Source organism: Balaenoptera borealis (assembly GCF_965194805.1).
Source record: "Balaenoptera borealis genome assembly, chromosome: 10".
NCBI lineage: Eukaryota > Metazoa > Chordata > Mammalia > Artiodactyla > Balaenopteridae > Balaenoptera > Balaenoptera borealis.
Window position 1 is genome coordinate 10,552,494 of NC_138874.1, and position 13,867 is coordinate 10,566,360.

At 41.4% G+C, this 13,867-nt stretch overlaps 1 protein-coding gene across 3 annotated transcripts; it reads left to right on the plus strand.

Moving 5' to 3' along the window:
- The first annotated feature begins 9 nt into the window (after positions 1-9).
- Positions 10-13,324, plus strand: RBM34 (RNA binding motif protein 34). Of its 3 annotated transcripts, none has more exons than XM_082407696.1 (11): positions 10-155; positions 266-440; positions 659-795; positions 3,684-3,912; positions 5,185-5,244; positions 8,446-8,489; positions 9,568-9,651; positions 9,803-9,866; positions 11,180-11,219; positions 11,447-11,565; positions 12,755-12,977. In XM_082407696.1, exons 1-11 carry the CDS (start codon positions 103-105, stop codon positions 12,803-12,805), a joined length of 1,056 nt encoding a protein of 351 aa, XP_082263822.1. In that variant the 5' UTR covers positions 10-102; the 3' UTR covers positions 12,806-12,977. The 3 variants fall into 3 exon arrangements, with proteins under 3 accessions (XP_082263822.1, XP_082263820.1, XP_082263821.1); XM_082407694.1 differs by lacking the exon at positions 12,755-12,977 and adding an exon at positions 12,984-13,324 and having other exon boundaries at positions 12-155; XM_082407695.1 differs by lacking the exons at positions 5,185-5,244; positions 12,755-12,977 and adding an exon at positions 12,984-13,324 and having other exon boundaries at positions 12-155.
- The last annotated feature ends 543 nt before the right edge of the window (positions 13,325-13,867 follow it).

Sequence of the window (13,867 nt, forward strand, 5' to 3'; positions counted from 1 at the left end):
GAGACTCCCGGGGCGGAAGGGGCGTGGCTCCGAGAGCTGAGTGGCCGGGACCCGGAAGTGCGGGCTCACGTGCTGCCGCCCTCTCGGAGGCCTCGGATAAGAATGGCCCTGGAAGAGAAGAGCAAACGGAAGAAAAAGCGGAGTGCGCGGGAGGGGTGAGTGGCGCGTGGCTCGTCTGCCTGGGCCGGAGTATGCGTTCGGGAGCTCGGGGCGCGACGGGTGGGGCGTGGCGTCGTGTCGCTGAGTCTCTGATGTCCGTGTCTAGAGAGAACCCGGAGGACGGCGCTTGTGGGAATCTGGCAGGAGACTATGAGGTTGGACAAGTCGCCAGTAGTTTATTCCACGGCAGGCGGCCCTCCAGAGGCAGCACGGGTCGGCTGGCTTCCCTCTTCGGCTCTTTGGAGCCTCAGCTTCAACCCATGTATGTGCCTGTGCCTGAAGTAAGTCACTGCGTTCTACCCCGAATGGCCCATCAGAACAACTTTAGAAGCAAGCTACCTTGCCGGGCATGCTTTCTAAAGTGGGGCAGATAAGGATCAATTTTAAGTAACCTTTCATTACTGGACATACCAGTGAGAGAGAAAAGATGCTACTTTAGAAAGACCACTAAATTATTAAGAAGGATGAGGTCTGAAACATACCTTCAAACTTTTAAAAGGAAACCACCAAAAAAAGGAAACGGGATGAGGAGGAAGAAAGTTCATCCCAAATCCAAAGACCGCTTTTGCAAGAACCTGCGAAAAAAATGAAACTGAAGAAGAAACTTACTGATGCAGACCGAAAGTTGGCAAACAGGTTGGTAAAATTTCTCTCCTAGTTGATGTTAAAGAAATTAGATGGTAAAGAAATTAACATTCTTATACCAGCAATGTTCATTTTAATTTTTTTTCTCACTTCATAGTTATAATTTTAAAATTTTTATTATGGAAAGTCACATACATATTGAAAAGTTGAAAAGGATAAGGAACCCCATGTACCCAGCATCAGCAGTTATTAATACTTGGCAAATCTTGTTTCATCTTTACCCTATTCATTTCCCCCTCATTATTTGGAAGCAAACCTAAGACTTAGGTTTCATCTATAAACATTTCAGCATGTATGGAAAAGATGAGTTTGGTTTTCTTAAACTTATTCAGTCAGAGATCATATTTCCCCCATTAGTTTAATTTTTTTTAAAAAACAGTTTATTTGAATTGAGATCCATATAGCAGTACCATTATAGGTTCCTAGTTTAACTTTCCTCAGCCTGTCAGGCCACTGTCTTCATGCCCTTTATCTCTCTTTTCTGTCTTGGCAGGTGATCTTGTTACCTATTCTGAGAATTTTTTTTTTTTTTTTTGGCTGCGCCAGGGAGCTTGCGGGATCTTAGTTCCCTGACCAGGGATTGAACCTGGGCCCCCGACAGTGAAAGCCTGGAATCCTAACCACTGGACAGCCAGGGAATTCCCCTGAGAGTTATTTTTTTTAATTGCTAACAGTTGTGAGCTACTACTTCTGGTTCTCTTACTGCCTGTAACTATGCACATCTTTAATTTCTTCCCCTTTCAGAGAAGGGTGTCTTCCTCCTCGTCCAAGATTAATTCAGTCACCTGTGCTGTTTATATGTACCACATACCTCTTCTGCCTCCTTAGGGTTTATGTCATCAGATAGATAGATAGATAGATAGATCCTTTTTTTTTTCTTTCCTGTATCTTTGATCTGTCCTCTCAAGATTCTCATCTTCAGAAAAGAAATTCAGCAAAACCCCATCTGCAGTCATGTGTCCCTGTTTGCTCCATCCCCTCAAACCTTCCCTTCATCATCAAGCTTTTAGAAAAAGATGTCTATACTTGCGCTCTCTTCCTTTTCTTGATCTGTTTTCTCTTCCACGAACTTGCACTCTGGTTGTTTGTTTGTTGTGTTTGTTTTTATGTGATATGACCATACTTCTGAAACAGTGCTCAGGGAAGCCATCCTGACCTAGGTGCCATATTTAGTAGGCAGTACAGCCTTTGTCTGAGTCCTCGCTTTTACATGTCACATGGTTGCTTTTCTTCTCGAAGCTGTTGGATTCTTTGATAGCAGTCTCTTCTCATTCTCCTCTTGTCTTTCTGCTCCTTCTCAGTGGTTTTGTGGGCACTTTCCTTCTGACTGTTCCTTAAATGTTGATTTCCCTCGGGATTCTGTTCTTGGTCATCTTCTCATGACCTTTTTCACAACCTTCATTCTGGGCAGTCTCCCAGTCCTCGTGGCTCCACCATTCTCATTTCTCCTTCTTGATCTATAAACCTGTATATCTGTTTGTCTACTGGCATCTCTAGCTCTGTGTTCATATACACCTCAAGTTCAGGATGCTTCAGACCGAGCTCATTATCCTCATCAAACCTGTTCCTCTGCATGAGTGGTACCATCAGCCTTCCTGTTGCCTGAGCCTGTGACTTGGGAGTCATCTTAGACTCTTTCTTTTCCCTGCATATCTAATCACTTGCCAAGTCCTAATGATGCTGTCTTTTAATCTGCTTCCCCTTTCCACCCTCTCCCTTGCTCTGGTGGGTCTGTTGTCTTCTGAGATGCCTGCAGTTGTAACTGTCTCCTTACTGGTCTCCCTTATCCAGCCTTGTCCCTTTCATAATTGTCTTCTGCTCTGCTGCCCAAATGATCTCTTTTAGGCACTTTCAAAGTCTTCAGGGGCTCCCCATCCTCTGTGGGATAAAAATCTAAGCACTTTTGCATAACAGGCATGGTCCTTGACATACTGTCTCATTTCCTTTCACTCCTACTAGGTACTTTATATACCATAGTGAACAAAAAACTAGACATTGACCCTCTCCTTACTGGAGCTTGTGGTCTAGTGGAGGGATGAAACGGTCAACATTTACTGAGGACTGACTATGTGCTATACACTGCCTTTCCTCCTCTGAGAGCCTTTCTTGTTTCTTCTATGTTTCTACACCATGTATTATACATGTTAACCATTTTATGGTGAACCTTGCCTATCGCTCCAGAGACTGGACTACTGCAAGGCCTCTAATAGTCTCTTTTATCTTTGTATCCCCAGAGGCTAGAACTGAGTAGTAAATATTTATTGAATGAATGAATGAATGAGTTTTATGACTCCTACTACCCATTCTCTCCCCTCACTCCTAAGTTCCTGTTCCATTTCTCTTTTTGGACTGGTGCACTTACCCAAGTGCGCCAGTACTTTACAATATTGGCGGAATTTACTTTTGACAAGCAGTCCTTTAAATATTGCAGTAGGAAATCTGATTTCTCCTCTTTGCCAGATTGCTTTTACAAAGTTAAGTACTTTGCTGGTATAGTAATCTTCATAGACCCCCTGGGAGTGCTGCAGTAACCCTAGAATTCTAGAGTAGAGAATAGAATTTGGCATTGGTAGAGTGTAAACTAAATCCCCAAGAGCTTTAAGTGGGCCAACTTCTGTTTAAATGAACTTTTGTTGCTCTGCTTATTACCTGGCAGTTTTAACCTATCTTCAGAAACTGACCTTAACTTTTTCTAACTCTTGAGTTTCCTAAAGATACCAGTCACTTTTTGATAATGCTGTTTAAATGTAGATGTATTTGTGAATGGTAAGTTGATATGTAGGAAGGCCAGAAGTAGATGGGAAGTGTTTCTAATCAATGTGCTTTGTCAAATACTAGACCTGACTTCCATGACTTTTTTTTTTTTTTGACTTAAAAAGAGAAAATGCTTTAGCAAGTGCTGATTTAGAAGAAGAAATTCACCAGAAACAAGGGAAGAAAAGGAAAAATTCTCAATCTGGTGTTAAAATTGCCGATAAAGAAGTACTTGATGATGTAGATCAGACAGTTGTAAATCAAAGAAAGAAAATTCAAACCAACCAAGAAGAGAGATTAAAGAATGAGAGAACTGTGTTTGTTGGGAATTTGCCTGTCACCTGTAATAAGAAGGTGAGTGTGTAGTCTGTATACTGTTAACATGCAGAGAAATTAGTAATTCATGATTTTGTTTACTGTCACTTTATTAAATAAGTCATTAATATATAACTTCATTATAAATGACTACATATATCATTCTGTAGATTGATTCCAGTATCCCCCTGCTCCTTTCCATTGCCGAAGTCACTGCCCTAATTCAGGCTTTTGCAAATCTTGTCTGAACTACTGCAGTGGTCTCCTATCTGGTTTTTTCCTCCAGCTCTATCGTCTCTTACATGCCACTAGAACGGAAGCGCCATACGTGCAGGGATGTTTACCTCTTTTCTTCACTGCTCTATCCCTAGCACTTGAAACAGTACCTGGTGTGTAGTAGAGGCTTGTTGAATATTTGTCGTGTAAATGAATGCATACATCCTAAGTTTCTTCCGTTATGTGGGGTTCACTAAACCAAGACGTGCCCTTTACTTTCTGTGTGTTTATGTGATAGTCACCCTGGTGGCAATCCCTTCGGTCAAAATCCTGCTTATCTTTTGAAGAACAATTTCAATTCCACTTTCTTAAAAACAAAACAGTACTAGAAAGTTACTTCCTGGTTTTTCCCTTTCCCCCTTGCCCTTTTGTCCCCTAGCATTTGATGTGTGATTATTTTGTAGAACATAACCCATTTTACTTTCTAGTGTAGTTTTGGTTACTTATCTTCCTCAAGGGAAGGGAGTGTTTGTGGTGCTTTACACATTTAATAAGTTATTTTTGGATTAAAATTGCTTATAGAAATTATTGTGCAAGCTGTAAAACATATACATTCTTCACATCCTGAGCCAGTCATAAGAATAATGTATAAAATTCATCCTAAAACTTTTCTTCAGTCTGATGGTCTTAATTCCAGACAGTTGGGGAATTTCCCATGGTGACATAAGGATCCTTAAAATCCATTTCTGGTTTAAATAAGCCAGTGTGAAAAGATGAGAGAATTTATGGAATATATAATCTTAGTTTACCTGTAGTAAAGATTATAAAAGATTGAAAGAAAAAATGTTGTGTACCTTATAGATACTAACATGAACTTGAATTGTGTTTTCTTTTTATATAAGTTTCAGTAAAAGTTTTTTGTCTTCTAACTGAATAGTTACCTAGTTTTCCTGAAATAGTCTGAAAACATGGCAGGAAAAGATTATCAGACCGTTTTACTTAATTCCTTTTTGTGGTATTTATTTGATGTTCTGAAAGTGGACTGAAATATATATATATGTGTGTGTATATATATATATGTTTTTTTTATTTTAGAAGCTGAAGTCATTTTTTAAAGAGTACGGACAGATAGAATCTGTACGATTTCGTTCTCTGGTATGTGTTCTGCCCCCTTAAAATTGCATAATCTTAAAATGTTTTGCATTTAAATCCGACTTATTCATGTGTTGGTTTTAGTGAGATGGAGGAGCCCTTGACTTTAACCTTTAGAATCAACAGGCTCAAATCTAGCCCCAAAGAAGAATCACACTTAGTATCGATTGCTGACTCTTGGACTTTGTTAGCTAATTTAATGAGTTCAAACAGTAAAATGCTGTCCTTACTAAGTGTACTTTGGAGGGTGGATGGGTGACTTTTGTTTGTGTGTCAATTGAGTAGGTGGAAACGTTCACACCTGTTGAGTAGCATTTCTGGAATCATAGGTGTTCATATGAGGGGTTTGCATGACGCTGCAGAGCAGTACTTACGCTCTGACATAGAAAGATAAAGTATGTTTTAATCAATTTAATGTTAAAACTTTATGGAAATAAATGGTATCTGATTTCACCAACTGAGCACTCTGTAGACCAGTTATAGCCATGTTCCTTGGCGCATGAATAAGCATCATTCATATGTGTTTTAATGTAATTAATATGTATGAATATAGTATAGGAGATGTTTGTTCCTTGTTTCCAACTGCTCTTTCTCAACGTGATTGTCTAAAATGGGGTTTCTCAACCTTGATACTGTTGACATTTGGTGCTGGTTAGTTCTTAGCTGTTGGGGGCTGCCCTGTGCGATGTAGGGTCCCCGGCCTCTGCCTGCTAGGTGCCGGTAGCCTCCTCCCCACCCCAGCTGTAACAGCCAGATATATTCCCAGACGTTGCCACGTGTCCCCAACGGGCAAAACCGCCCACTTCTCTGAAAGTAGACATTTCCCAAGGTTTTGGTGCAGTCTCCATAATTCCTATCATGGTGTTTGTTCCTCACGCTTATCACGTGTGTATTTTGTGTGCCCTTCTGAGTCCCGTTTCCTCATACCAGATCCTTGCCTGACACATCCACTTGGGTGTCCTGCCCATTTTCAGCACGTCTGTGCTTTACCTCCGTCAGTCCCGCACCCCAGCCTATGCCACCTGCTGATTTTCTGTGATGTTTAGTGCCTGTTTTTCAGCTGTGGTTTCTTCCCAAGAGGAGTCATTCCTTTCTTTTTCCATCGTCCCACCTGAGTGTTCACTAGCTCTTGCAGAAGGGTTGCAGAGGCCTTTTACGGGTCCTGCTTTCGGTCCGCCTCAGGTGCATCCATCGCACCACCGTCAGCTTAGTCTTCCTAAAGCACTTCCTCCTGACCTCCTGCCCAGAATTCCTCCCCTCCACCTCCCCTCCCGTGAATATTATACACACCGCCACCCCTGCCTTGGCCTGGAGTTCCCTCTGGGGGGCCTGCCCTGATTCTTCCCTGTCCCTGGATTATCGGTATGTCAGGTGACCCTGCTGTGCGCCCTCCAGCACCTCGTACTTCACTGTAGTCCTTACGACACCGCTCTCTCACTGTTAACGCTGCTCCTGTCCCACCAGACTGTGGGCTGTGACTACAAACACCCTGTCTGCGTGGCTCCTCCTTGGGTCACTAGCACCTGCACCTGGTGCACATCAAATATGTATGGCGTTCCCTAGACGCTTTTCGTTTTTCTCGCTGTCGGTGTCCTTGGTTCTTTACCTGACAGCCTGCACAGAGTGGCCCTGGGGCCCTGCGTTCTTCTACGTGGGACTGTCCTGCAACCCGGGAGCTGCCCTCATTGCCGATCACATGCTTACGCTTTCCCACCCTTGTCCTTTTGCTCAGTTCATTTGTTTTTTTTTTTAATTGACGTCAGATTGGTATATAACATTGTTAGTTTCAGGTGTTCAACATAACAGTTCAGTCTTTGTTTACCATGCAGTTGACCCCCTTCACCCATTTCACCCACTTTCAACCCCCTTCTCCTCTGGTAACCACCAGTCTGTTCTCCGTATCTCTGAGTTTTGTTTTGTTTGTTTCTTTTCGGCTGCGCCGCTTGCGGGGTCTTAGTTCCCCGACCAGGGATCGAACCCAGGCGCTCGGCGGTGAGAGCTCGGAGTCCTAACCACTGGACCGCCAGGGAATTCCCTGTTGTGTTTTTTTTGATTGCACATATAAGTGACATCATACAGCATCTGTCGTTGACTTACTTCACTTAGCATAATACCCTCAGCATCTATCCATGTTGTCGCAAATGGCAAGATTTCCTTCTTTCTTATGGCTGAGTAGTATTTCACTGTATATACTTTTTGTACTTCATTGCCTTATATTTATTAATTCGTATCTTTAATAACAGAACACAGGTCCTTGAGAGCTCCTAGAAGGCATCCAATAGATGTGTTTTGATGACCAGCATTCCCATGTCAGTTACTCACGTGGGCATTTCTCATGTGTCGTACTGTTTTCCTGTCTATATTTTGAGAGTTTGACCGTATGTTAGTTTGAGCAGGACAGACTGAGAAGAAATAGTTCAAGTTTCTTAGTTTTACTATATAAACTATTGAATGACTAAAAGAAAAAAGTCTTCCAGAGGAGATTTATAGTAACTGCCCTAAATGGGGTTGGCATTTATAGACACCCCTGGACTTGTGAACTTGCAGTCTGTATCCTTTTACCTTTGTGTTCTCTGTACCTGGTGGTATTTGCCACACATTGCTGACAGTCACAGTTGCTGACTTGAATTTCCACCTCTCTGTAAAGTTTTCCCTACCTGCCCCCTTCACTCTTAGGTATGACCCTTATATGACTGACAGTAACGTGACTCTGAATATAAAGGAGATTCCCTTATTTGTCCAATTACAGATACTGAAGTAGTATCTTCTTATATTATTTATCAACTTAGTTAGACATATTTAAAATCATATAGCATACACAATATTAATTTAGAAGTGTCCCTTTTTTCCATGCTGATTTTATAAAACAGTTTTCCTTAACACTCTTCATGTGTGTCTTCAACATCATTGTGCGCTTACGACCAGAGACCCCTTCAAGTCATTTGTAACTTCCGCCTGGTTTGAGAGTCACTGCCTGTGAAATCTGAATGTGGCACTATCATTGGAAATGTTTGTCCTCAGCCACCAGGTCCTGTTCATACAACATTAGGACAGTTGTTTCTGATTCAGTGTTTCCTTAGAATGTTTTTAATCACATCATATCAGACTTAGATATTTAGAATTCAATTAATTAAAATATAGTTATTTTGAAATAATATTTCAAACAATGATTTTTCTTTAATCCTTTTTTTTTTCTCTTAAAAGATTCCAGCGGAGGGAATTTTGTCCAAAAAGTTGGCAGCAATAAAGTAAGTTTATAATTAGAGAAAGGGAGTAGTCATAAATTCTCTTCCATTTTGGTTAAAATTGAGATCATTTCTTAACCTCATAGATGTTTATATTTGGATAAAACATCATGTTTTATTGTTTTCTTATGTCTGTAATAACATATAAATTTGTCAGATGTTCGTCTTCAAGCCTCAACGTAAATTGTAGAGTCAAGGATAAGAATTGCAAAATAACTTAAAATGTGCCATGAGATATGAGAAATTTCAAGGACGTTTAATCAGGCATAGTGTTTGAAGAGAATAAGAAAGTTTTGCACCTAAAAATTCTATTGTAAATCATAAGTATCATATTTCATCAATTCTAAGGCGACATTTCCCATACCTTAACATTTTAAAAATCAAAATGCATCTTAAAATCAGAGGTGCCTCATGGTTGCTATGGCTGGCCAGGTTTTTCCGGGGAAATTGTATAGGTCACACTATAAGATGGAGAGATAAATGGGGAAACCTACAGATTAAACAGGAGCCAGAAGACTTTTCAAGTTGAAAACTGGACAAGACCAAAGTATGTCTAGGAGTAGACACTTGGGTGATAAAACCACATAGACACGCAGGGAAGTGGTTCCTATAATTCCCTAAGCTGTACATGTCTGTGTAGTTTTTATTTTACAGTAAAAAGGAAAAAGAACGTTGTCTTTCCCATCTGTGTGTGCCTTAGATACAGAGCTGCAGCTAAGGTGATGTTGGGTTGGCCAAAAGGTTCATTCGAGTTTTCCCGTAAGGTGTCACTTGAACGAACTGTTTGGCCTGCCCAGTAGTTGTAGCGTGGTGGGTTGCCCGGGGGCGCCTGCTGGTCTCTCTCAGTGATGACTGGTAAGGAGGCCTGGGCCACGTGTATCAGCCCATATCTGTGTAAGTTGTGTGTTATTTTTTTGAGTTATTACTAAATATTTATTAAAAGAGATGAAACTCCCCCCAGAAATTATTGTCATATGTGTTGAGAGTGGAAAACAAGCTATATTTATTTCAGTGACTTTGAGATGAACAAATTTTACATTGTCTTTTTTTTCTTCTTTTCTTTTTTTTTTTTTTGGTGTAGACGTAAAATTCATCCTGATCAGAAAAATATTAACGCTTATGTTGTGTTTAAGGACGAGAGTGCTGCTACAAAAGCACTGGAAAGGTAATTTCACCTCTTTGAGGTTTGGACAGAATTATTGTAATTTAAGTGTGTATGAGTCCATGCTTTTATTCTTTGGTTTCACTTCAGAGCAAATATCCCAGGAACTCAGCACTTGCTTTTAACAACAATTTTCCCTTCGTATTTATACCAGAAATGGGGCCCAAATTGCAGATGGATTTCGTGTTAGAGTGGATCTTGCATCTGAGACCTCATCTGTGAGTAGTTCCTCTGAGCTTGTGCTGGGAGAGCAGTGGGGTCAGCAGGGAGCATGCGGGAAGCACAGAGGAGACAGCCTTTGCCCTCTGTGGTCTCAGCTAATGCCCTCTAAGTCAGCATCGGCTTCAAGAAAGTGGTTCCCACCCCTACGTTAGATCTGGTAGTCCTAGAGAGGCCAGAAGTTACGATAGAGGGCATCGGGGCCAGCACCTGAATTTACAGACTGAGGTCTAAAGTTAAATCAGTCATTAAACAGTTTTTGAGTCCGTCCTCTGTGTCAGGCATTCGGTGCTGAGATACAGTCTCAGTTCTCTAGGAGTTCACAGGATAAAGGTAAAGAAGAGCAGACGGTTTTATGATAAATACTGTCGTAAACGCACAGGATGCTTTGTCAGCTCAGGAATGGAGCACTTGATTTGGGGGGTTGCCAGCAAGAAGGGGCCAAGGAGGGTCTCCAGGAGAACAGGTGTTCTGTCAGTCTTGCAAGATAAGTCTGTTATCCAGGCAGAAACATGTTGAACAGTGTGAATGGTGGGGGCCAAAACCTAATTTGCGGAGGGAGTGGCGAGAGCCTGATGTGGTTACTAGTGGCTGGAGCGTGAGGAGGGGCGGGGTAAGAGTAGCTGTTGGAGAAGTAGGTGGAGGCCAGTCTTGAAGACCCTGGCCTGCCATGGGGAGGAGTCTGGGTTTTGTCCAAAGCTGTTCCTCAAGGTCTCTCGAAACGGATGAAGCGTGAGTTGCAAGAACTCACCGCAGAAACAGAGTGTGTTACTGTCGGTGTCAGGGTGACTCGTTGAGAAATGACAGAGGCCTGGCTGACAGCCCTGGCTTTGATTGTGGACCTGGCACGGGGTCCGCAAACTGGCCTGAGGGCCCAATCTGTTTGCGGCCCGTTTCTGTTAATAAAGCGTCACTGTCACCCAACGACACCCACTAGTTATGTTATTTTGCTGAAACAGTAGAGGCAAGTAGGTACAGCAGAAACCACGTGGCCCACAAAGCCTAAAATATTTGCTTTCTGGCCCTTTCCAGAAAAAGTTTGCCCACCCCTGGTAGAGCAGGCCTTCCTTGAGCACTGCCGTGGGTCAGTGCCAGCTGCGAACAGAAGCACTTCCTGCTCCGGGGCTCGCTCACACTCCAGCGGGGAAGGCGGGGAAGGCGGAAGAAATGGCATCAAACAGGGGCCGGGAGGGCGGGGAAATCAGGAGATGGAGCCCCGTTGGATGTGCGGGGTGAGGGCAAGGGTGGACTTTAGGGTGACTTCCGCTTTCTGCTCCATGGGTGATTTTTATTAACCCTCTTTGTGTTTCAGAGGGACAAGAGATCTGTATTTGTGGGGAATCTCCCATACAGTAAGTTTGTTTAAACAAATGAAGTACCTGTTTATCACTGAAGTAATGCAAATAACATCTGAGTTGGTAACATAATGTTTCCCTTTAAGACTACCTTTAAGAAGTGCGGGGTGTAACTTGACTAATTACCTTGAGGCTATGCTTACCCTTGGTATATTAGGAAACATCGCCAGCTTCCTAAGGTGATTCCAAGTCCTCACTTCCACTGGGGTTGAATCTGTCTTTAGAAGCTGAAGAATCTGCAGTTGAGAAGCACTTTCTGGACTGTGGGAACACTGTGGCTGTAAGGGTTGTGCGGGATCCGGTTACAGGAGCCAGCAGAGGCTTCGGCTACGTGCTCTTTGAGGTAGGGAGGCTGATGTATAGTCACTGTCCGTGAAGTGTGCCCGGAGAGGCTGTCACCGCTGTCCCGTCCTTCAGACGTAACTGTCACCCTCAAAATTCCACCTTAAGAAAACTACATTCATAACCCGCCACAGTATAGCAGACTCCTGTTCCTATAATTGCATCCAACCAAGAGAGGTTCTAGTTATTTCTCCACATTAATGTTATTAAATAATGTTTTAGATACTGGATAGTAAAGGTATTAAATCTCTGAATCTCCACCTTCTGTAAAATGGAGAGAAGAACTGATCGTTCACTCAGGTAGAAGAGAATGTTAGTCTGTACAAAATTGGTTATATTTAGTTCACTAAATATTAGCCAGTGTCTCATGCCTAAAATTATTAGAATACACATGTGGCCCTACGGCCCTTATGTTTTCTTCCCTTCACAACAGCCCATCCATGTACTTCCTTTCAGTTTTTACCTGCGCCGCCTTTTTTATGGTCAAGCTTAATATTTGTGAACATAAGATTCTGCAATCTGCTTTATGTTGTTTTCTGTCGTGTAAGTATGTTCCACTGAGCGTGTATACTGTCTTTTCCCTAGTGTGTCCCAAATGTTGCATGTTTGCAGTGTTCTCTCTTTTTCTCTAGTAATGAGATCAGAGTGGTTATGTTTTTTCCTTCAAATGTTTGCCTCCAGTTTTGGATTACTTCTTTAGGAAAGCTCCCCAATGGGTTACCACTAACCAGGTCAAGACGTCTGACCATCTTTAAGGCTCTTAGTATGTATGACCAGACGGCTTTGAAGAAATGTCACAGCCTGCCATCATGACTGTGATGTAGTTATCTCACTGTTTCTCTGCTCTGTCTTCTGACTATTGATAAGTTTGTAAAGTCCTTTAACAGACATGTCATGAATATTCAGGGTGGTTAGCATTTAGTGGCTCTCTATTAGAATAAAAGAATAATAGAATTTTGGACCTAAAGGGAACCCTACAAGGCATGTAGTCCAACATCTCAAGGACTGTAATAGAGAGTTCTCTGCTCTCAAATCAACTAATACAGCAGGGCTTTTTCAGGAAGAGCCTTGTGAAGAGGAGGTTTATTGGTTTAAAAGACACTATAGGACTGACCTCGTTAATTGAAACTTCATTTTACATTGAGAAAAATGAAGCCTCTTGGATTGTGACTTATCTGATTATTTGACAGGGCAGCTTGAGCGCTTCCTGGGGAGAAACTCATGAGAGGGAGCATGATTAAAACTAGAAGAACAGCTGCTTGTAGTTCAATATTTCGGATTGGACTTCGTGGCTGTGGAAATGAGAGGGGTTTCTACATGCAAGCTTGAAAGTTGTTCTAATCCAGAAAAGTCACCATTTTACTCGTTTCTTTGCATGTGAGTTTCTGGTGAAAATTTAATATTTTGATTTGATTGCAGAATACAGATGCTGTTCATCTTGCTCTGAAATTAAATAACTCTGAACTGATGGGAAGAAAACTCAGAGTCATGCGTTGTGTCCATAAAGAAAAATTAAAACAAAATTCAAATCCTAGTTTGAAGAATGTCAGTAAACCTAAGCAGGGACTTAATTTTACTTCAAAAAATGCACAACATTCTAAAAGTTTGTTTATCGGAGAAAAAGCTGTTGTCATGAAGAAGAAAAAGAAAGGACAGAAGAAAAGTGGACGAACTAAGAAACAGAAAAAACAGAAGTAGCTATCCGAAGCCTTTTTTTTGTTTTCCCCACTGACTACTGGTAATAAAATGTGGTAAATCCATGTATTGAATTTCAGGATTTTTTTACATATTGTGAAACATGGACACTTTTTCAGTTATTCACATTGTAATAGTACCTTTGAATCATTTGTTTTAAGGTGTAGGCAGATCACTCACCATGTTAATACTGCTGATGGTATGAGAGATGATTTTAGATGTAGGGTGAACATTTAGAATTTTAGTGGTTATGTATTATTTTACCATATGTTGGAAATACATAATTAACACTTCAGAGAGTTATTTTAAGAATTACTTGGGATGAGACTAAATTTAAAAGTGAGTAAATTTAAAGAAAAATGAAGAAACCTTAATACTGATTGTATCTAGACAAAGTATCTAAATAAAGTGGGAATACTGATTGATCTAAGGTCAAATCATAATCCCTAAGAAGTAAGGTTTTGAGGTCTGGTATATAATAGCCACTCATTTTTCTTCCTTCCTCTTGCACTTAAGATAAGTGGAGTTCTGGGTTTTAATTTTATTTCATCAACCTAATAACTACCCAACAGGGATTTTGTATAAAATGTTGCTCTGATTTCTTATTC